The sequence below is a fragment of the Eleutherodactylus coqui genome, chromosome 10 (assembly GCF_035609145.1).
Source record: "Eleutherodactylus coqui strain aEleCoq1 chromosome 10, aEleCoq1.hap1, whole genome shotgun sequence".
Lineage (NCBI taxonomy): Eukaryota > Metazoa > Chordata > Amphibia > Anura > Eleutherodactylidae > Eleutherodactylus > Eleutherodactylus coqui.
In genome coordinates, this window is record NC_089846.1 from 42,749,460 (window position 1) to 42,773,173 (window position 23,714).

Below are 23,714 nucleotides of genomic sequence, written 5' to 3' on the forward strand. Positions count from 1 at the left end.
CCGCCCCAAAGGGCAAAGATCCCAAGAGACCAAATTTAGGTTAGTAGGCTTAACCCCGCTGTAGGAAAGGCATAGTTTATCCATGGAGTCCATACACTAAGAAATTTATCACCTTTATCTTTTGTTATCGAGGTTAGCTTTTCATTTATCAGGTATCAATTTATGCTGCGTTTAACTTCAGAAAAGTCCAGAGAAGCTTTACGCCAAGAATGGGCAATAGTTTGTTTTGCAGCTAAGAAGAGGAAAAAAATCAACCTCCTGGAATTTGGGGGTATATTCTCAATCTTTTTATTCAACAGAGCCTCCCATGGATTTTTGCGCAGGTTATGATATGTTACTGAATAAATTAGGGAGTATGTTCTAATGCAAAGTCTTTTAACTCTAGGGCAGGACCACCATATATGGAGCATGTCTCCAGGGGAAGGACAACCTCTGAAACAATTTTTAGAATAGCCAGGGACCTCATGTGCTATTCGGGTGGGGACCAAATACCAGCGAAGAATGATTTTGTATGAGGTTTCCAACATTAATATGTTACAGACACCACGGTTGGTGGATCTCCAAATCTGAGACCACTCCTCCTCACCCAGAACATCCCCCAAATCCCGCTCCCATCTAGTTACATACGGTATGTGGTATGAACAAGATTCGAGTATATTTGAGAGATGAGACCTCTTGCCTGCGGATGTTTAAGGCAGAAAGATTCGAAGGGGGTGAGGGTATATGGAGGTTTCATATTTTTCAAGAGGGAGGACGACCAGTTCTTTAACTGTAAATAACGGAATATTTCTGAGGATGGTACATCCTTGTTTTTCTGTAAGATAGGAAACGTAGTCACACCCTCCCGAGAGAGTAGGTGATGCACCTTGGTGATGCTTCTATTTTTCCAATTTTGAAAAGCGAGAGGGAAGTCATGGCAACATCTTTAAGGAGTTCACTCTTCCAATCCATGATATATGGTATCGGTCCCAGCTTACCAATAGTAGGCGAAGTTTACGGAGGAGTGGTATATAGTTTTGTGCATACAACGCATAGTAGGAATTAGTCAGACTCACCCCCAGATAGCCCAGTGACCCCATCATCCATTGAAATGGGAAGTTGGATTGTAGTAGAGAAAGTGTGTGTGAGGGCAGGGTAAGATTAAAAGTTTTAGATTTTGTTTCATTAATTTTCAAACCAGAGATTGACCCGAACCTGGACAGCTCAGCCATGAGATTTGGAATTGTAGTGTGGGGGGGATGATATTATAGCGAGTATGTCATCTGCAAACATGCTAATTTTATGATGGACCCCAGCAATTTTGATTCCTCTAATATCAGGATTATTACGGATTTTTATAGCTAGTGGTTCTAAGGCTAAAATAAAGAGTAGGGGGGAAAGTGGGCAGCTTTAGGAGAGTTATATAGGATTCACAACCAAGTTAGGAACTCGGTGGGAAACCTCCAATGCTCTAATACCGAAAACAGGTAACCAGCTTATGGTATCAAAGGCTTTATAGACGTCCAGGGAGAGCAACATTGCAGGGATGCCCCTAGTTTGGCAGATATGTGTAAGGTGTGTAATCCGGCGGATGCTAGCTGGGGCTTGGCGGCCTGGGACAAAACCCACTTGGTCCTTTCCAATTATAGATGTTAAAGCCGTATTTAGTCGTGAGACTACAATTTTAGAGAGGAGTTTTATATCTATATTGATTAGGGAGATAGGCCGGTAACTTTGATTGTCCAGTGGATCTCTTTCAGGCTTGGGGATCATGGAAATAGCTGCCGTAAGCGATGTTTGTCTCAGTTGTTGACTGTCCCTAATCGCGTAAAAATAATTAGCGAGATGAGTGTGAAGAAATGGGGCAAATTTTTTGTAGTAAGTAGCGGAGAAGCCGTCCGGCCCCGGGCGTTTATTCACTTTCAGTGTTTTTATTGCATCTTTAACCTCATCTGGAGTGATTTTTGCAGCCAATCCCAAAATCTTTTTTTATTGCTTTTGGGCCTCTGTTGCAAGCCTCAATTCATTATTAGCTTTAGCTTTTCTGACACTTGCCCTACAGTTTCTGCAGACCGCATTATATTCTTCTTTAGATATATCCCCCTCTTTAAATTTGATAAACATATTTTTCTTTGTTTTTAACATGTGTGCAAGTTCTGTGTTCATCCATCCGGGTCTCTTTAAATGCTTCCCATTCTTCCTTCTTTTAGGGATTGTTAACGATTGTGCTTTGAGAATCTCATTTCGCAATATTTCCCAACCTTCTTGGACATTTCTGTCCTTAAGAACATCCAGCCATTGGATTCTTCCTACCCTCTTTCTGAGTTCATTGAAATCTGCCTTTCTGAAATCCCACCTTGAGGTCTGAGACTTCTCAGGTCTTCCTCCCCTTTTTATCCAAAATTCAAGGATAGCATGATCACTGCCTCCTAAGGTCCCAGACACCCTTACTTCCTCAATAGAGATGAGCGAACACCAAAATGTTCGGGTGTTCGTTATTCGGAACGAACTTCCCGCGATGCTCGAGGGTTCGTTTCGAACAACGAACCCCATTGAAGTCAATGGGCGACCAGAGCATTTTTGTATTTCGCCGATGCTCGCTAAAGTTTTCATGTGTGAAAATCTGGGCAATTCAAGAAAGTGATGGGAATGACACAGAAACGGATAGGGCAGGCGAGGGGCTACATGTTGGGCTGCATCTCAAGTTCACAGGTCCCACTATTAAGCCACAATACCGGCAAGAGTGGGCCCCCCCCCCTCCCAACAACTTTTACTTCTGAAAAGCCCTCATTAGCATGGCATACCTTTGCTAAGCACCACACTAGCTACAACAAAGCACAATCACTGCCTGGATGACACTCCGCTGCCACTTCTCCTGGGTTATATGCTGACCAACCGCCCCCCCCTCCCCCCCACAGCGCACACCAAAGTGTCCCTGCGCAGCCTTCAGCTGCCCTCATGCCACGCCACACTCATGTCTATTTAGAAGTGCGTCTGCCATGAGGAGGAACCGCAGGCACACACTGCAGAGGGTTGGCATGGCTAGGCAGCGGCCCTCTTTAAAAGGGGCGGGGCGATAGCCCACAATGCTGTACAGAAGCAATGAGAAATAGAATCCTGTGCCACCGCCATTAGGAGCTGCACACGTGGGCATAGCAATGGGGAACCTATGTGCCACACACTATTCATTCTGTCAAGGTGTCTGCATGCCCCAGTCAGACTGGTAATATGTACCTTAACAGTAACCGCGTTGGTGGTAATGTGGTGGTGACTGAGGACCTAGTAGCACGGTTGTATTTTGTTGGTTTTCGGAATGCGGCCAGGATTAAGTGGGCCGTGGCGGGGGGATGGTGTGGGGGCTCTCGTTGTGTCGGTAAAGGTGAAATTCTTGGACTGCCACCAGACGAACCAATGTAAAGGCATTTGCCAAGAATGTTTTCCCTGTTGGAGGAGGAGGGGGATGTTTTTGAGGCACTACGTGTCCTCTCCACGTGTCCGTGGTTATATGCACCTTTACAGTAACCACGTTGGTGGGAAATGGCCTCGCCGCTATCATGTCTTTGGGAAGCCTCTGTTTCCACACCCCAGAGACATACCATTAGCAGCGGTATAGGCAGAGGCCAGAATTCGTAACATTTCAGCCGTAGCATTAGGACAGGCCCCACTAACATATCACTAGCAGCATTATAGGAGGAGCGCAGTCTTCGTTCCATGTCAGCAATAGTAGCACTCAAGACAGGCCCCAGTAACAATTCCGAAGCAGTATAGCGGGAGCGCAGTCTTCGTTCCATGTCAGCAATAGTAGCACTCAAGACAGGCCCCAGTAACAATTCCGAAGCAGTATAGCGGGAGCGCAGTCTTCGTTCCATGTCAGCAATAGTAGCACTCAAGACAGGCCCCAGTAACAATTCCGAAGCAGTATAGCGGGAGCGCAGTCTTCGTTCCATGTCAGCAATAGTAGCACTCAAGACAGGCCCCAGTAACAATTCCGAAGCAGTATAGCGGGAGCGCAGTCTTCGTTCCATGTCAGCAATAGTAGCACTCAAGACAGGCCCCAGTAACAATTCCGAAGCAGTATAGCGGGAGCGCAGTCTTCGTTCCATGTCAGCAATAGTAGCACTCAAGACAGGCCCCAGTAACAATTCCGAAGCAGTATAGCGGGAGCGCAGTCTTCGTTCCATGTCAGCAATAGTAGCACTCAAGACAGGCCCCAGTAACAATTCCGAAGCAGTATAGCGAGAGCGCAGTCTTCGTTCCATGTCAGTAGCCTTAGTATAGCCAAGGCCCAAGTTACATTTATGTAGCTAAAGTGTAGGCCAACCCCACACACCTTTCTGTACCATGAGTGCAGGCGAAGAACATACAAATTGCTATGATTACACTGTAGGTGAGGGCCCCAAAAATTTGGTGTACCAACAGTACTAATGTACCTCAGTAAAAATTGGCCATGCCCAACCAAGATGGCAGGTGAATCGCTTTGGTTAATGTGGCTTAAGTGGTAACTAGGCCTGGAGGCAGCCCAGTGTAACGAAAAATTGGTTCAAGTTAAAGTTCCAACGCTTTTAAGCGCATTGAAACTTATAAAAATTGTTCAGAAAAATTATTTGAGTGAGCCTTGTGGCCCTAAGAAAAATTGCCCGTTCAGCGTGATTACGTGAGGTTTCAGGAGGAGGAGCAGGAGGAGGAGGAGGAATATTAGACACAGATTGATGAAGCAGAAATGTCCCCGTTTTGGATGGTGAGAGAGAACGTAGCTTCCATCCGCGGGTGCAGCCTACGTATTGCTTACGTATTGCTGCTGTCCGCTGGTGGAGAACAGAAGTCTGGGGAAATCCAGCCTTTGTTCATCTTGATGAGTGTTAGCCTGTCGGCACTGTCGGTTGACAAGCGGCTACGCTTATCTGTGATGATTCCCCCAGCCGCACTAAACACCCTCTCCGACAAGACGCTAGCCGCAGGACAAGCAAGCACCTCCAGGGCATACAGCGCTAGTTCAGGCCACGTGTCCAGCTTCGACACCCAGTAGTTGTAGGGGGCAGAGGCGTCACCAAGGATGGTCGTGCGATCCGCTACGTACTCCCTCACCATCCTTTTACAGTGCTCCCGCCGACTCAGCCGTGACTGGGGAGCGGTGACACAGTCTTGGTGGGGAGCCATAAAGCTGGCCAGGCCCTTAAAGACTGTTGCACTGCCTGGGATGTACATGCTGCTCGATCTACGCACATCCCCTGCTACCTTGCCCTCGGTACTGCGCCTTCTGCCACTAGCGCTGTCGGCTGGGAATTTTACCATCAGCTTGTCCGCAAGGGTCCTGTGGTATAGCAACACTCTCGAACCCCTTTCCTCTTCGGGAATCAGAGGGGGCAGGTTCTCCTTATACCGTGGATCGAGCAGTGTGTACACCCAGTAATCCGTCGTGGCCAGAATGCGTGCAACGCGAGGGTCACGAGAAAGGCATCCTAACATGAAGTCAGCCATGTGTGCCAGGGTACCTGTACGCAACACATGGCTGTCGTCACTAGGAAGATCACTTTCAGGATCCTCCTCCTCCTCCTCCTCCTCCTCCTCAGGCCATACACGCTGAAAGGATGACAGGCAATCAGCCGGTGTACCGTCAGCAGCGGCCCAAGCTGTCTCTTCCCCCTCCTCCTCATCCTCCTCATGCTCCTCCTCCTCCTGTACGCGCTGAGAAATAGACAGGAGGGTGCCCTGACTATCCAGCGGCATACTGTCTTCCCCCGCCCCCGTTTCCGAGCGCAAAGCAGCTGCCTTTATGGTTTGCAGGGAATTTCTCAAGATGCATAGCAGAGGAATGGTGACGCTAATGATTGTAGCATCGCCGCTCACCACCTGGGTAGACTCCTCAAAATTACCAAGGACATAGCAGATGTCTGCCAACCAGGCCTACTCTTCTGAAAGGAATTGAGGAGGCTGACTCCCACTGCGCCGCCCATGTTGGAGTTGGTATTCGACTATAGCTCTACGTTGTTCATAGAGCCTGGCCAACATGTGGAGCGTAGAGTTCCACCGTGTGGGCACGTCGCACAGCAGTCGGTGCACTGGCAGCTTAAAGTGATGTTGCAGGGTGCGCAGGGTGGCAGCGTCCGTGTGGGACTTGCGAAAATGTGCACAGAGCCGGCGCGCCTTTACGAGCAGGTCTGACAAGCGTGGGTAGCTTTTCAGAAAGCGCTGAACCACCAAATTAAAGACGTGGGCCAGGCATGGCACGTGCGTGAGGCTGCCGAGCTGCAGAGCCGCCACCAGGTTACGGCCGTTGTCACACACGACCATGCCCGGTTGGAGGCTCAGCGGCGCAAGCCAGCGGTCGGTCTGCTGTGTCAGACCCTGCAGCAGTTCGTGGGCCGTGTGCCTCTTATCGCCTAAGCTGAGTAGTTTCAGCACGGCCTGCTGACGCTTGCCCACCGCTGTGCTGCCACACCGCGCGACACCGACTGCTGGCGACATGCTGCTGCTAACACATCTTGATTGCGAGACAGAGGAGGAGGAGGAGGAGGAGAAGGGTGCTTTAGTGGAGGAAGCATACACCTCCGCAGATACCACCACCGAGCTGGGGCCCGCAATTCTGGGGGTGGGTAGGACGTGAGCGGTCCCGGGCTCTGACTCTGTCCCAGCCTCCACTAAATTCACCCAATGTGCCGTCAGGGAGATGTAGTGGCCCTGCCCGCCTGTGCTTGTCCACGTGTCCGTAGTTAAGTGGACCGTGGCAGTAACCGCGTTGGTGAGGGCGCGTACAATGTTGCGGGAGACGTGGTCGTGCAGGGCTGGGACGGCACATCGGGAAAAGTAGTGGCGACTGGGAACTGAGTAGCGCGGGGCCGCCGCCTCCATGATACTTTTGAAGGACTCCGTTTCCACAACCCTATACGGCAGCATCTCAAGGCTGATGAATTTTGCTATGCGGACGGTTAACGTTTGAGCGTGCGGGTGCGTGGCGGCGTACTTGCGCTTGCGCTCCAACAGTTGCGCAAGCGACGGCTGGACGGTGCGCTGAACTACACTGCTGGATGGGGCCGAGGACAGCGGAGGTGAGGGTGTGGGTGCAGGCCAGGAGACGGTAGTGCCTGTGTCCTGAGAGGGGGGTTGCATCTCAGTGGCAGGTTGGGGCACAGGGGGAGAGGCAGGGGTGCAAACCGGAGGCGCTGAACGGCCTTCGTCCCACCTTGCGGGGTGCTTGGCCATCATATGTCTGCGCATGGTGGTGGTGGTGAGGCTGTTGGTGTTGGCTCCCCGGCTGAGCTTTGCGCGACAAAGGTTGCACACCACTGTTCGTCGGTCGTCAGGCGTCTCTGTGAAAAACTGCCAGACCTTAGAGCACCTCGGCCTCTGCAGGGTGGCATGGCGCGAGGGGGCCCTTTGGGAAACAGTTGGTGGATTATTCGGTCTGGCCCTGCCTCTACCCCTGGCCACCGCACTGCCTCTTGCAACCTGCCCTGCTGATGCCCTTGACTCCCCCTCTGAAGACCTGTCCTCCTGAGTAAGCGTTGCACACCAGGTGGGGTCAGTCACCTCATCGTCCTGCTGCTCTTCCTCCGAATCCTCTGTGCGCTGCTCCCTCGGACTTACTGCCCTTACTACTACCTCACTGCAAGACAACTGTGTCTGATCGTCATCGTCCTCCTCACCCACAGAAAGTTGTTGAGACAGTTGGCGGAAGTCCCCAGCCTCTTCCCCCGGACCCCGGGAACTTTCGAATGGTTGGGCATCAGTGACGATAAACTCCTCTGGTGGGAGAGGAACCGCTGCTGCCCAATCTAAGCAGGGGCCCGAGAACAGTTCCTGGGAGTGCTCCCGCTCCTGAGCAGGTGTTATTGTAGTGGAGTGAGGAGGCTGGGAGGAAGGAGGAGCAGCAGACAGAGGATTCGGATTGGCAGCAGTGGACGGCGCAGAACTGCGGGTAGACGATAGGTTGCTCGAAGCACTTTCTGCCATCCAGGACAGGACCTGCTCACACTGCTCATTTTCTAATAACCGTCTCCCGCGTGGACCCATTAATTGGGCGATGAATGTGGGGACGCCAGAAACGTGCCTCTCTCCTAATCGCGCAGCAGTCGGCTGCGACACACCTGGATCAGGAGCTTGGCCTGTGCCCACACCCTGACTTGGCCCTCCGCGTCCTCGGCCGCGTCCACGTCCTCTAGGCCTACCCCTACCCCTCAGCATGCTGTATTACCAGTGATTTGATTTCACAGGCAGGAAATAAATTGGCGCAAGACTGCAGGCCAAATATAATTTTTTCCCTTTTTTGAAAACGAAAGGCCCCACTGCCTCTAGTGAATGAATAATCTAAGTTTAATAACTGTGCTGTTTTCCTGCTAATGTGTCACAGAACGTGAGGGTAGCAGAGTTATTAACTGTGGCAGAGCAGGTATTTTTTTTCCCAATTAAGGAAAGCAAATGGCGAAGCCAGGAGTAAAACGTAGCTGGGTGCGTATGATTTTTAAAGGTGTCACACGCAGCCGACACGTGTCCACCGCCCTTAGGACGGACAGAGGCCGGACAAATAGAATTATTTTCCGTTTTTTGGCACCAAAAGGCAGCACTGCGTATATTCTATGAACATGAGAAGTTTAATAACTGTGCTGTGTCCCTGCTAATGTGTCACAGAACGTGAGGGTAGCAGAGTTATTAACTGTGGCAGAGCAGGTATTTTTTTTCCCAATTAAGGAAAGCAAATGGCGAAGCCAGGAGTAAAACGTAGCTGGGTGCGTATGATTTTTAAAGGTGTCACACGCAGCCGACACGTGTCCACCGCCCTTAGGATGGATAGAGGCCGGACAAATAGAATTATTTTCCGTTTTTTGGCACCAAAAGGCAGCACTGCGTATATTCTATGAACATGAGAAGTTTAATAACTGTGCTGTGTCCCTGCTAATGTGTCACAGAACGTGAGGGTAGCAGAGTTATTAACTGTGGCAGAGCAGGTATTTTTTTTCCCAATTAAGGAAAGCAAATGGCGAAGCCAGGAGTAAAACGTAGCTGGGTGCGTATGATTTTTAAAGGTGTCACACGCAGCCGACACGTGTCCACCGCCCTTAGGATGGACAGAGGCCGGACAAATAGAATTATTTTCCGTTTTTTGGCACCAAAAGGCAGCACTGCGTATATTCTATGAACATGAGAAGTTTAATAACTGTGCTGTGTCCCTGCTAATGTGTCACAGAACGTGAGGGTAGCAGAGTTATTAACTGTGGCAGAGCAGGTATTTTTTTTCCCAATTAAGGAAAGCAAATGGCGAAGCCAGGAGTAAAACGTAGCTGGGTGCGTATGATTTTTAAAGGTGTCACACGCAGCCGACACGTGTCCACCGCCCTTAGGACGGACAGAGGCCGGACAAATAGAATTATTTTCCGTTTTTTGGCACCAAAAGGCAGCACTGCGTATATTCTATGAACATGAGAAGTTTAATAACTGTGCTGTGTCCCTGCTAATGTGTCACAGAACGTGAGGGTAGCAGAGTTATTAACTGTGGCAGAGCAGGTATTTTTTTTCCCAATTAAGGAAAGCAAATGGCGAAGCCAGGAGTAAAACGTAGCTGGGTGCGTATGATTTTTAAAGGTGTCACACGCAGCCGACACGTGTCCACCGCCCTTAGGACGGACAGAGGCCGGACAAATAGATTTATTTTCCGTTTTTTGGCACCAAAAGGCAGCACTGCGTATATTCTATGAACATGAGAAGTTTAATAACTGTGCTGTGTCCCTGCTAATGTGTCACAGAACGTGAGGGTAGCAGAGTTATTAACTGTGGCAGAGCAGGTATTTTTTTTCCCAATTAAGGAAAGCAAATGGCGAAGCCAGGAGTAAAACGTAGCTGGGTGCGTATGATTTTTAAAGGTGTCACACGCAGCCGACACGTGTCCACCGCCCTTAGGACGGACAGAGGCAGGACAAATAGAATTATTTTGACTTGTTTTACAAGCAAAAGGCAGCACTGCGTATATTCAATGAATAATAACTGTGTTGTGGCCCTGCCTATACAATTCTTTCCCTGCAGTATCAATGGAGGGTGCAATGCTCTGCAGAAGCGATTTTGAGAAGCAAAAAAAAATGCAGCACAGCTAACAGCAGCCTGGACAGTACTGCACACGGATAAATATGGCCCTAGAAAGGACCGTTGAGGTTCTTGAAGGCTACACTCACTCCTAACACTCTCCCTGCCTATGCAGCACTTCTGTCCCTAATGCCAGGTGCAACGGTCTGCAGAGGCGATTTTGAGGAAAAAAAAATTGCCACTGCTAACAGCAGCCAACACACAGCTATCAGTGGCCCTAATAAGGACCTTTGGGGGGTCTTGAAGCCTACACTAACTACCAATTCTTTCCCTACAGCAGCTCCGGTACAAACAGCACTGTCCCTCATCTAACTCACAAGGCATCTGAGGCGAACCGCGGGAGGGGCCGACTTTTATGTTCGGGTGACACCTGATCTTCCCAGCCACTCACAGCAGGGGGGTGGTATAGGGCTTGAACGTCACAGGGGGAAGTTGTAATGCCTTCCCTGTCTTTCAATTGGCCAGAAAAGCGCGCTAACGTCTCAGGGAAGGAAGTGAAAATAACCAGAACACCGCATGGTGTTCGTTACGAATAACGAACATCCCGAACACCCTAATATTCGCACGAATATCAAGCTCGGAAGAACACGTTCGCTCATCTCTATTCCTCAACCATTTCCTCCCTGTGTAAAATGCTAAAAAAAAAAGATTTTTGGTACTTGCCGTAAAATCTCTTTCTCGTCTTGTTCATTTGGGGACACAGCCAAGACCCTGGGTATAGCTACTGCCACTAGGAGGCAACACTAAGCAAAAAAAGTGTTAACTCCTCCTGCAGGCTATATCCCTTCCTGCCGACATGAGGCTACTCAGTTTGTATGCCAGCAGTAGGAGCAGCTACGCAGGATCTGAATAACAAGAACAAAACAGGCATAACGGTTACAACTGTAAACCACAACAGTACCATGTGCAACTTTCCAGGACCAGGTATCCAAATGAGATGTAATCTGTAAATATCTGGGTGGGTGTTGAGTCCCCCAACGAACAAGACGAGAAAGATATTTACGGTAAGTACCAAAAATCCTATTTTCTTGCTTGTGTCATTGAAATCCCCGTTGTTCGCACCATAGGAGGAAGTTTTTCCACAGATGATAGTACACCTTGTAGGAGGACGGTTTTCTGGCCTTGATCGTGGTCCGGTCCCTGTAACAGAAGGTCCTCAAGCAGAGGAAGAGGCCACAGGGCGTCTGCCAGTAAGGCGATGAGTTCCGCGTACCACGTCCAACAGGGCCAGTCCGGAGCTATGAGAATTACCGGAATTTCTTCCCTCCTGATTCGCCTGAGAACTCTGGGAATAAGTGGGAAGGGTGGAAACACATACGGAAACTGGAACTCCATCCATGGAGTCACCAGGGCTTCCACAGCTCGTGTTCTGGGGTCCTTTGACCTGGCCACGAAGTTTGAAAGCTTGCGGTTGAACCTAGATGCCATTAGATCAACATCTGGTCGTCCCCACCGCTTGCAAATTTCTTGAAAGACTTCGGGGTGTAGCTCCCACTCACCTGGATCGACCGTTTCCCTGCTGAGATAGTCGGTTATCCAATTGTCCACTCCCGGGATGTGGACTGTCGACAATGCGGGAACATGTTTTTCAGCCCAAGCCAAGATTTCCTGTAAGAGAGGGTCTCCGCAGACAAGACAGTCTGCCTCCTACGACACTAAGCTAAAAACTGATTAGCCTCATGTTGGCAGGAGGGGATATAGCCTGCAGGAGGAGTTAACACTTTTTTTGCTTAGTGTCGCCTCCTAGTGGCAGTAGCTATACCCACAGTTTTGGCTGTGTCCCATAATGACACGAGCGAGAAATGATTTTTTTAACGTTTATAGTTTTTTCTTTTTAATTTAGTATATTTATGCTAAAACAAAGTATGGGAATGAGTTTCTACATTTGATTCGGACGTTTTGATATATAGTTGGCATCGGCTTCGTGTTATTTTCTTTGTTATGTATATATTGTTTTATTCTGTAATTTTGTTTTATTTGTGTATATAACTATGTTTTTTTTACTATCTATGTCCCCCATAATGTCATGTAAGACCTCTGGGAACATAAATTTTTTTTTTTTTTATGTGACACTTTCCCACTGTAGCTGGGGCATCCATAGAAGCCCCAGTTACAGGGGAAAGCAACCCCTGTAGTGACATTGGTCACTGGCAGAGTTGGCCAGGGTCTAGTATGACCCTCCAGCTCTGCTGTAGCAGGGAACCACGGCAGTCACATCACCCACCGGGCTCCTGTAGTGAAAGTTACACTGCACTTTCAATTTCTAGTACACAGTGCTCATTGAGCACTTTGTACTCGGGGAAGCAGAAGGCAGAAAGGGTTAAAAACCCCTCCTGCCTTCTCCTCCGGGTTATCAGCTGTCACTAACAGCTGATAATGCAACCGCAGCAACTCACAGCACACTTCAGGATTTTCAAATTAAACTCAAAAGTCCATAATATGCGTGCCAAGGTATGGGGGTCTGAGCCACCAAGCCCCCCGATTAGACAATCCAATATACGTAGAAGAACGATGGCAGCATAAAAGGCATAGTGATTTTCTTATACTTTTTATTCCTCCACCAAGACTGCAACGTTTTGACCCTCTTGTTGACAAAGACCCCAAGAGGGTCGAAACGTTGCAGTCTTGGTGGAGGAATAAAAAGTATAAGAAAATAACTACGCCTTTTATGCTGCCATCGTTCTTCTACGTATATTGGATTGACTAACAGCTGATAACCCATTCCTGCCTCTGATTGATTGCAGAGCCAGGAGGCTTAAAGCGCCGCTGTAATTTTACTTTCGGTGGTGCTTTAAGCCCAGGACCAGGCGCTGTATATTTACCATGCCTGGTCCTTAATGGGTTAAAGCTCTCTTAATGAGTGAAGCAACGTTCCCACCAAATGTATGCTTACCTGTTTTTGTAAGGTGCATCCCGTCTCTAGCAAGCAGTCATTCATATAGGTAAATTACTCCATGGTCTAGGAATTAAAATCTTTGCTGACGGCACCATCGACATAGCCAGTTGTTCACTTCTAGAATCCTGTTCCATCTTCTTATTCCATGGCCATCCACTGGGTGGATGGATGAGAAGACCACCTGTGCTCCTAGTTCCTTCACCTTCTTTCCGAGGTCTTCAAAGTCTCTGGTACATAACATAGTATCATTAAAAGATACAGCTTGTCCCACAAAAAACAAGCCCCCAATCAGCTGGTGACAGAAAAACAAGATTTAGGATTTTTAGAAAGTGTGGAGGAGAAACCAACAAAATGAAAACAAATTTAGCCACGTCATTGAGGCCTTAGTCAGACGGGTGTTTTTTCGCGCGATTTGCGGATCGCATGACGGATGCGCATCCGCAAATCGCGTGACCAGTGCCCGAAAATCGCCCGAAAATCTGCTCCTAGCCGCGTTTCATTAGAAACGGGCCGGAGCTGTCCAGCGCATTGCATTCAATGGAGCCGGCAATACAGCCGGCTCCATTGAAAGCAATGCGCTGCGGGCGAGTGTGGGATGAATTGTCGGGAAGGGCTTAAATATATAAGCCCTTCCCTGCAATTCATCCAGAAAAGTGTTAAAATAAAAAATATATATATACTCACCTGCCCCCGGCAGCCGGAGTTCCGCGCGGCCGGCCTGCAGTGGGTGTGAAGGGGGTGTGAGTCAGACCTGCCCCCTGATTGGCTCAGAGCTGAGCCAATCAGAGGCAGGTCTGACTCACACCCATACATGAATTCAATGAATGGGTGTGAGTGTTCAATAACACTTTTCTGGATGAATTGCAGGGAAGGGCTTATATATTTAAGCCCTTCCCGACAATTCATCCCGCGCACACCGGCAGCCCATTGCTTTCAATGGAGCCGGCTGTATTGCCGGCTCCATTGAATTCAATGGGCAAACATCGTTCTTCTCTGCCACAGCTGTTACAGCTGTGGCAGAGAAGAATGATTTGTCTTCTATATGTTCTCAATGGGGTCGGCGCTGCTACCGCCGGCCCCATTGAGCGCATATAAAGAAGAGAACAGGAATCGCAGATCGCAGATAGGTGCGATCTGCGATTTCTATTCTATAATTTATCGGACGAGCGCATAAAAAGCGCTCATGTGTCCGATACCATTGCAAAGCAATGGTTTTAAAAAATCGCCAGACGCATGCGCATGCGCAAATCGTGCAAAAAAATGCCCGTCTGACTAAGGCCTAAGATGGTAATGAGAACCTGTCACATCCTCCTACAAGTGAAACCAACTATGTACCTTTAAAACCAGCTTCTCACTGATTTTTTTTCTCTTCCAGACCCTCCCCTTCAAAATACCTGCCCAGTTTGGTCTCCAAATTTCAGCATTCAAGTTGTCAGACGGACAATGAGTCAATGAACTGTTCGTTGTTGCTTTTTTCCACACCAGTCCTTAGTTTTTCATTTACAATTGGAAACAATTGTTAAAGAGGCAGAGCATTGCTGTTTTTTTTTTTCATTCATTCCTTTGCCCCACCCTAACGGCACTCTATAAGACCACCTAAGACTTGCTTCGTTCTGACATGGACATTGCATTTTATGTTACACGTTCAGTCACATGCATACGTATTTATATAGCTAGGACAACTATTCTTTGCCCTGAATCATGTTTCTGTTATACCCTGAATCAAGTACTAGTTATGTTGAAATCCTTAACTCCCTAGCTGCGCTGCCTCCATAAACGTTAAATTGTTTTTAGATCATTTATGGTCGGCTTTATGACTTGCTTGACCTACTCAACATTTAGGGCTCAGTCACACGGGCGTTTATTGCCGCGATTTGCGCATGCGCATGCGTCCAGCGATTTTTTAAAACCATTGCTTTGCAATGGTATCGGACAGGTATCGGACACATGAGCGCTTTTTATGCGCTCGTCCGATAAATTAGAGAACAGAAATCGCAGATCGCACCTATCTGCGATCTGCGATTCCTGTTCTCTTCTCTATATGCGCTCAATGGGGCCGGCGGCAGCAGCGCCGACCCCATTGAGAACATATAGAAGACAAATCATTCTTCTCTGCCACAGCTGTTCCAGCTGTGGCAGAGAAGAACGATGTTTGCCCATTGAATTCAATGGAGCAGCAATACAGCCGCTCCATTGAAAGCAATGGGCTGCCGGCGTGCGCGGGGTTAATTGTCGGGAAGGGGTTAAATATATAACCCCTTCCCTGCAATGCATCCTGAAAAGTGAAAAAAAAAAAAAAAAGGATGTACTCACCTGCTCCCGGCAGCCTGAGATCCCCGCGGCCGTCCTGCAGTGGGTGTGAAGGGGGTGTGACTCAGGCTTGTCCCTGATTGGCTCAGCCTGAGCCAATCAGAGGCTGATCTCAGTCACACCCATTCATGAATTCATGAATGGGTGTGACTGAGACTTGCCTCTGATTGGCTCAGGCTGAGCCAATCAGGGACAAGCCTGAGTCACACCCCCTTCACACCCACTGCAGGACGGCCGCGGGGATCTCAGGCTGCCGGGAGCAGGTGAGTACATCCTTTTTTTTAATTTTTTCACTTTTCAGGATGCATTGCAGGGAAGGGGTTATATATTTAACCCCTTCCCGACAATTCATCCCACACTCGCCCGCAGCGCTTGCATTCAATGGAGGCGGCTGTATTGCCGGCTCCATTGAATGCAATGCGCTGGACAGCTCCGGCCCGTTTCTAATGAAACGCGGCTAGGAGCAGATTTTCGGGCGATTTTTCGGCGCCGGTCACGCGATTTGCGCATGCGCATCCGTCATGCGATGCGCAAATCGCGTGAAAAACCGCCCGTGTGACTAAGGCCTTATGATGTGTACTGTATCTGCTAAAATAGCAAGACCCCCCAGGCTTTAAAGAGCGCTGCACCTATGGACTTTTATGGCATGACAATGAGATCATGAAATATACTAATACGTTATTATATATTTTATTGCAGCTACAAGTGCTATCTCAGCTATGGGAAAGATGGCAGGTCAGACAGACAGTAACAAAATGCTTTTGGAAGAAAACTATTCAGCTACAGATCTGCTTAGCTTTGCAGCACAAATAGCTCTAGAAGTAAGTAAACTGTAAAAATGTATGTATGCAAAGTAAACATAACATGTTCAGATGCTGCTTTTTTTTTAAACATCTAAATTCTCTGTATTAGGCCGACTGTCCACAAGCGTAGCGGTTTCCCGCAGCGGATTTCCGCCGCGGGATGAGGCTAAAGTCACCACCATTTTTATACACGAGCGGAAAATCGCGGCAATTTTCCGCTTGTGTACATTGGGCTGCGCTTTCCATAGTTATCCTATGGAAAGCGTTCATTGCGTTACCCGCGTGCCGATTATTGCCGCGGATAACGCAATGGAATATCGCCCATGAACAGGAGACCTAATGCTGTTTAAATCAGATTTTCTAGATCAGGGTTTCCCAAACTGTGCTGCGCAGAGTTCTTGGGGCACCATGAGCGACTGTCAGGGGCTCCGAGGGAGGGTCTAAGTTCTACGCTCTACTCTCTTCAGTAGCAGAGTCCCGACAAGCTGTACTGAGGAAAGCAACATCCAGGACCTGGGGTCGACATAGCATCACGGATCACATGAGCCAGCTCTGGTCATGTGATCCACGTTGCTATGCCGACTGCAGATCCTGGAAGTTCATTTGCTCAGTGCAGCCTGTCCAGAGACCGCTACAGTGAACGAGGTGAACGTCCCGGGCACAAGACTTCAAGGGAGCCCACGGCTGTCCCAGTCACCCCTATTGTAATCCTACTGGGGCCACAATAGGGGACCCTATCACCATTAGGGTGCAATGGGGGATGCTATTACTACTGGGGCGGCTATGGGGGGCCCTATTACTACTGGGGTGGCAATAGAGACCCTATTACTACTGGGGCTACAGGAGGGGGTGTTATTACTACTGGGGATGCAATGGGGAGGTGCTATCACTACTGGGGATGCAATTGGGGCGCTATTGCAATGGTCAGATGAGCGCACCCAAGTGAGGGAAAGCACGGGGTTTGTAGGAAGGTTGTCACGGGTGGCTCTGTAGCCGCTCCCGACAATGGCGATAATAATGCTTTACTCAACTGTTGCACAATGGCCAAAATAACGTACCGTGGTATGCTTAACAGGAAGGCCTGTTTTGTCATGGGTGACGCTAGTACTCCAACCTGGACCCTCGGGATGGAATGCCGATGAAATAATTGAGACGAGTCTGGTAGCTTGTGGTAGCAATCTGGGAGTACGCAGATTTACTAAGCTGGTATTTGTAATAGTTGAATATACAAAACTTCCAAATGCCATACTTGGTGATAGTACAAGTAAGTATAGCAATAATCAGTGAATTGAACATGATGAAGATAACAGCAATATTGATTTGAATAGCAATTGACTTCAACGCTCTCTCCTTTCCTTTCACTGAAGCGGACTTGAGATAATTCCCCACTTGTTTATTTAACTGAAGGGATGATTAAGATTTAACAAAGTGTAGGTGAAGCAGAGTGTAAAGTGGTCGCTAGACTAATCTTGGCTTTGAGTTCACCAGATAGCTTTAGACTCACCGTTTTAGTGGAAGACCGACCTCGGATATATTTTCCTCCTCCTCTCTGCTGTAGAACACCAAGGGAGCGGAATGATACCTCGCTCAACCTCGGGAAGACTGTGAAGATACTGCTTTCTCTCTTGCACGAACACCTTCTCCAACGCGACTTCTCTCCTCCAACGCTTAACTACAACTGGACACCCTCCTCTCCAACTCCTGCCAGCTCCAACTGCTACTCACTCACCTTCCCCCCTTTTATCTATTCTTTCAGCTCCTGCACTTTTCTTCTCTCCTCCCACTCTATTACTATTGGGGCACCAACATAAGGGGTCATTATTACTACACAGGGCGGATTTGCTGTAGAATTTACCATAGCTGTAGCAGCAAAGTCGATGAGATTTTGAAAATCTCATCCACACGCTGTGAAAAAAATCTGCACAAAATCCCTGTGGATATTGACATGTGGTGCGGGATTTAAATCTGCAACATGTTAATTTTAAATATAATGTATATCAATAGCCCATTGAGGGCTTCAGTGTTCCTCAGTTGTTTTTGTTGTAATTTTTATTTGAGATTTTCAGATTTTACAGTAGTGTGATAAACATTAAACTGAAAAGCAGTACAGTCTTGTTAATATGTAACAAAAACAATTCATAGATATATAAATTGGGGGGAGAGAGAGGAGAAAACGCATCTGATAGGCAACTTTTGAATAGTCTTCTCCTGTACTTTCCCAGCCCAATCTTGAAAAACTGTTAACCCCTTCCCGCTGCAGGGCGTAAGTTTACGTCCTGGCAGCCTGGTACTTCCCGCAACAGGACGTAAACTTACGTCCTGGAGATAGCACGGGATCTTATGTGATCCCGCGCTATCCCGCAGCGGGAGCCAGCTGTCAGTCACAGCCGGCGTCCCGCTGCAACAGCGGGGGGGGGCATCGGAGATGCCCCCCCCCCCGCTGTTAACCCCTTCCCTGCCGTGATCTAAGCAGATCGCGGCAGGGAAAGAGTTCACAGAGGGAGCGCGCTCCCTCTGTGTCTCCGGCCGGCTCTCGCGATGTCATTGCGAGAGCCCGGCCTGTCACCATGGCAACAGGACGCCAGGCACTGGCATCCTGTATTGCCTATGCCTATAATCGCTGTACAAGCGATAAGGCATGGCAGAGCAGTAGCTCTGCCATGCCTTATGACAGCGATCATCAGGGCAGTGGTTAAAGTCCCTCAGAGGGACACAAACAGTGTAAAAAAAACAAAGATTAAAAAAAGAATTTAAAAAAAATAAAAAAAGAGTAAAAAAAACATTTTTTTATACTTTTTCTCAGATTAGCATAAAAAAAGGTAAAAAAAAAATTAAATCCCACATATTTGGTATTTTCGTGTCCGTAACGACGCGTACAATAAGTTGCACATGCTTTTGACTGTGCACGGAAAAAAATGCTAAAAAACTGAGGCAAAATGCTAATTTTTAGCATTTTGCCTCACTAAAAACGCAATAAAAGTGATCAAAAAAGCCGTATGTACCCCAAAATGGTACCAATAAAATCTACAGCTCGTCTCGCAAAAAATAAGCCCTCATAGAGTGCCGTACATCAAAAAATAAAAAAGTTACAGGACTTTGAATGCAGCAATTTAGAAAAAAAAAAGATTTCCAAGAAAAAGGGTTTTTATTGCAGAAAAGTGGGAAAGCCTAAAAAAAATGTAAGAATTTTGGTATCGTTATAACCGTACCGGTCCACAGAAAAAATGGAATGTCTCATTTATGCTGCATGATTAATGCTGTAAAAAAAACAAAAATCTATGGCAGAATTGATGCGTTTTCTCTCACCTGCTATCATTAAAAAAAAATAAAAGTTTTACAATATAGTTAAAGGGGTTGTCCCGCGGCAGCAAGTGGGTCTATACACTTCTGTATGGCCATATTAATGCACTTTGTAATGTACATTGTGCATTAATTATGAGCCATACAGAAGTTATAAAAAGTTTTATACTTACCTGCTCCATTGCTGGCGTCCTCGTTCCCATGGAGCCGACTAATTTTCGCCCTCCGATGGCCAAATTAGCCGCGCTTGCGCAGTCCGGGTCTTCTGCTCTCTTCAATGGAGCCGCTCGTGCAGAATGCCGGCTCCGTGTAGCTCCGCCCCGTCACGTGCCGATTCCAGCCAATCAGGTGGCTGGAATCGGCAATGGACCGCACAGAAGAGCTGCGGTCCACGGAGGGAGCAGACCCCGGCGGCCATCTTCAGCAGGTAAGTATGAAGACGCCGGACCGCCGGGATTCAGGTAAGCGCTGAGCGGTTTGTTTTTTTAACCCCTGCATCGGGGTTGTCTCGCGCCGAACGGGGGGGGGGGGTGTAAAAAAAAAACCCCGTTTCGGCGCGGGACAACCCCTTTAATGTACCCCAAAGTGGCCCCGATAAAAACTACAGTTCGCCACCTAAAAAACAAGCCCCTATATGGCCGCGTCGACGGAAAAATAAAAAAGTTATGACTTTTGATAAACGGAGAAGAAAATCCGCCAAAAATTGTTGCGTCCTTAAGCCCAAAATAGGCCATGTCATGAAGGGGTTAATTGAGAGTAACTGAATACGAACGGCCTGGTCAGGGCCTAACCTGGATTTAGGGGGAAATAAGAAGGAATTAGGAAAGATAGGAAAACAGGAAAGGGGGGGGGGTGACTTCTGAGACAGGAGGAGTTTTTCCTCTTAGTTTTTTTCTTTTTTTAAATGTTCCTGTCCTTTTTATATTGCCAGAAGTAAAAATCATATGTTGTGATAAGCCACACCCCTAACCCCTCCCTTGACCACACCTTCTTTCCTGCTTTGGGGCTCCACGACAAACTTTTGCTTTAGAAAGGGCTCCATGGCTGAAAAAGTTTGGGAACTACTTGTCTAGATAGTACTTACATGTAGGATTATGTGAAGGAAACCCTTTGCCATTTGTGTTGTACAAAAAAACTCTCCATAAATCAGTAGTACAAATTAAGTTAAAAACTTTGTAATCTATCTTATTTCTGTAACATGCCTCTTTCTCCACTTTCGGAGTCATCCTCTTCTCTGCCTCCATAACTATTAACTCATATTTCACTATACAGCAGAGAGCAGACAGATAGGCAGCTTCAGGGCTCCTTCACACAGGTGTTGCAATTTTCGACCAGGCGCGTCATGGCCGCAGCCCGGCTGAAAATCGCATGAACGAGAGGCAGCCTGACCATCCCATCGAACATTACAGACAGCTTCTGCCAATCACGAGCCTCAGTGGTGCGCATGCATTACATGTATGATGATATTAATTACTAATTATGTGCTGGGAAACATAGAGCCAGCGAATTTTGTGCAGCAAACTTTTACAGAGGTGATACATATATTTGGAAGAAGTCGTCCTAGTGGTCTATGCTAGAGGGGGAAAACAAATTGCTCTAGTCAGAGACTACATCACCTCCGAGTCACTGAATCTGTTTATTCTATCTTTGATTGCTTTTAACCCTCTCCAATCCACTGTCTGACATCTGAAGACATTATGATTTAAAGCTGTACAGCTCTGATGTTGGAAGACATCCGTCGGGGTTCTCTTACTGTATATTGCCAACCTCTCTGCTGTCGGAGCCTATCCTACGTGTCACCTCATGCAATACTGGCTTTAGCCACAGATAGCGCCATTGTTTAATGGCAAAAAAAGAGTAAGCCCCCTAGGAAAACCAGGATACAAATTGGATTGGAAAGGGTTAATCACTTTTTTATTAATCTGTTCAATCTGCAGTTTGGTGATATTTTAACCCCTTCCCGCTATATGACGTACATTTACGTCATGCAGGTGAAGGGTATGTATGAAGAGAGATCGTGGGGCGACGTCTCTTCATACAGCGCAGGTGTCAGCTGTTTATTACAGCTGACACCTGTGGGCAATAGCTGCAATCGGCTGCGCGTCCAATCGCGGCTATTATTCCTTTAAATGCCGGATTTAAATCCCCCGTACAATGTTCGGGGTTCCATTCGGCCCCTCCATGTGAGATAACAGGGACCCGTACAGCTGTCATGGCAGCCGGGGTCCTTCTGAAAGGCCCCAGGGCTGCCTTAGCAGACTGCCTAACAAGCCGTACCTGTTGGGTGGCTTTATAGACTGCCTGTCTAATCACAGTATGATGTAATGCTATAGCATTACATCATACTGCAGGAACGATCAAAGCATTGCTAGTTGTGGTCCCCCAGTAGGGCTTAAAAAAAATAGAGTAAAAATAAGATCAATAAAGTTTTATTAATTTTAAAAAAAGAAAGTAATAAAAGTTTAAAACACATATCTATAATAAAAAAAGCAAAATCATAAAAACAAAATACATATTTGGTATCACCACATCCATAAAAGTCCGATCTATCAATGAAGCGCATTTCTTACTCCGCACAGTGAACGTCGTCTGAAAAAAAAATAAAGAATGCCAGAAATGCACTTTTTCAGTCAACCTGTCTCCCAGAAAAAATGCAATAATAAGAAATCAAAAAGACGTATGTATTTTGAAATGGTACCACTACTGTATATGATCACTGCATTCAGTAACACTATAGTGGTTACATTGATATTCATGTAGTATATTTAATTCAGTAACACTATAGTGATGCTATTCAATAAATGTACGATTATGTTACTCTTAATTACACTGTAACTGTATGGTGGTATTATTCAGTTATTTTATGGTAGTGTTAATTACTGTATGGTGGTATTAAATAGCGATATCATTCATTCACAGTATGGGGATATTATCCTGTCTTGGTATATTGGTATTTTATAGTCACAGGCCGGTGTTTTTATCAAGTCCTGATGGTATTATTCAGTCACGATAGGCCACCTGCAGACGACTGGGTTGGATCCCACTACTGTCATTTCTGTGCGAGACCGTCACAGAAATAGAGCATGCTGCAATTTGTTTTCCGCATGTGTTTTCACGCGGACAAATCGCGGCCGTCTGCATAGGATTGCATTTTGTAATGCAATCCTATGCAGGCGGGCACGGACGAAAATCCTGCGGGAAATCCTGCGGTGGAATTTCCGCCCGTGCGCAGGGGGCCATATTGTGGTGTTAGTCACTGTATTTATTAATATTAGATTGATGCGATGTTCGCTAGACGAATATAAAATTTTTGGAGGAATGGTTGTAAATGTTTTAAGAACTGTTGAGTCGAGGATTCGGCTGGAACTATTTGCCGTTCATGGCTTGGTCTTCCACGTTTTGGGGACATGGCAACAGTCAAACTGGTAAGCACTTGATATGAACGTCGCTCAGCAATGCTTGACTCTCCCTAGCGGCGCTGTTGGCTGAAGCACAACAGTGATGCTAGACTTAACATATGAAACTTGACCTGGCCTGATGGGTCACTCAATGTATCAAACTCAAATTTTAGGATTTTTCATTGGTCCCATATATATAATATACACTCTACCTCATACTTTATCTATCTATCTATCTAGTATACACTGTCCCATATATACAGTGTACACTCCTCCCTGTACACAGTATATATACATTCTACACACAGTACACATTTTCCCTCCCCGCTGGGTGGCGCACTCACAGCTCCGGCAGACACCAACGGTAAGCTCAAGGCCGCCAGCACCTGCGGACTAGGCACAGAGAAAAAGAGGATCTGCAGCCGTTGGCAGCCAGACATCTCCTCCAGACTCCTCAGCAGCAACAGCAGCTCCTTCCAGTGGGGTGAGAATGTCTCCGGGTCACAGAACTTGCACACATCTGCCGACAGGTGCTGCATCTTTCACTCGTACAGTCGGTGATACAGGCTCTCCACCTCGTGCTTCCTCTGCTCCATCGTGTCCCACCGCAGCTCTGTTGACACTGCTGCCGCCATACAGACACACGGGGCACTGTACACAAATTCAAAGTGGCACCTCTCATCGGGACTACTCAACTGCCAAGTACTTGATATGAATGTCGCTCAGCAATGCTTGACTCTCCCTAGCGGCGCTGATGGCTGAAGCACAGCAGTGCCGCTAGACCTAACATAGGAATCTTGCCCTGACCTGACAGTCACTCAATGTATCAAACTCAAATCTTAGGATTTTACAGGAGCGGTGGGGATATCACAAATCTAATGACACCAAAATCATCCACCAAAGGTCACGCAAAGAGATCAAAGTGTGGTGCACTAATAAGCCTGTAGGCTTTTTTTT

The 23,714-nt window shown here is 47.4% G+C and overlaps 1 protein-coding gene across 2 annotated transcripts in view; it reads left to right on the forward strand.

Moving 5' to 3' along the window:
- The window catches only part of TEX11 (testis expressed 11), a 120,415-nt gene that overhangs the window by 53,036 nt on the left and 43,665 nt on the right, over window positions 1-23,714 (forward strand). For both annotated transcript variants that reach the window (XM_066579786.1, XM_066579787.1), the window contains exon 15: window positions 15,956-16,077. In XM_066579786.1, the coding sequence (XP_066435883.1) occupies window positions 15,956-16,077 (122 nt within the window). The remainder of the gene's footprint in view (window positions 1-15,955; window positions 16,078-23,714) is intronic.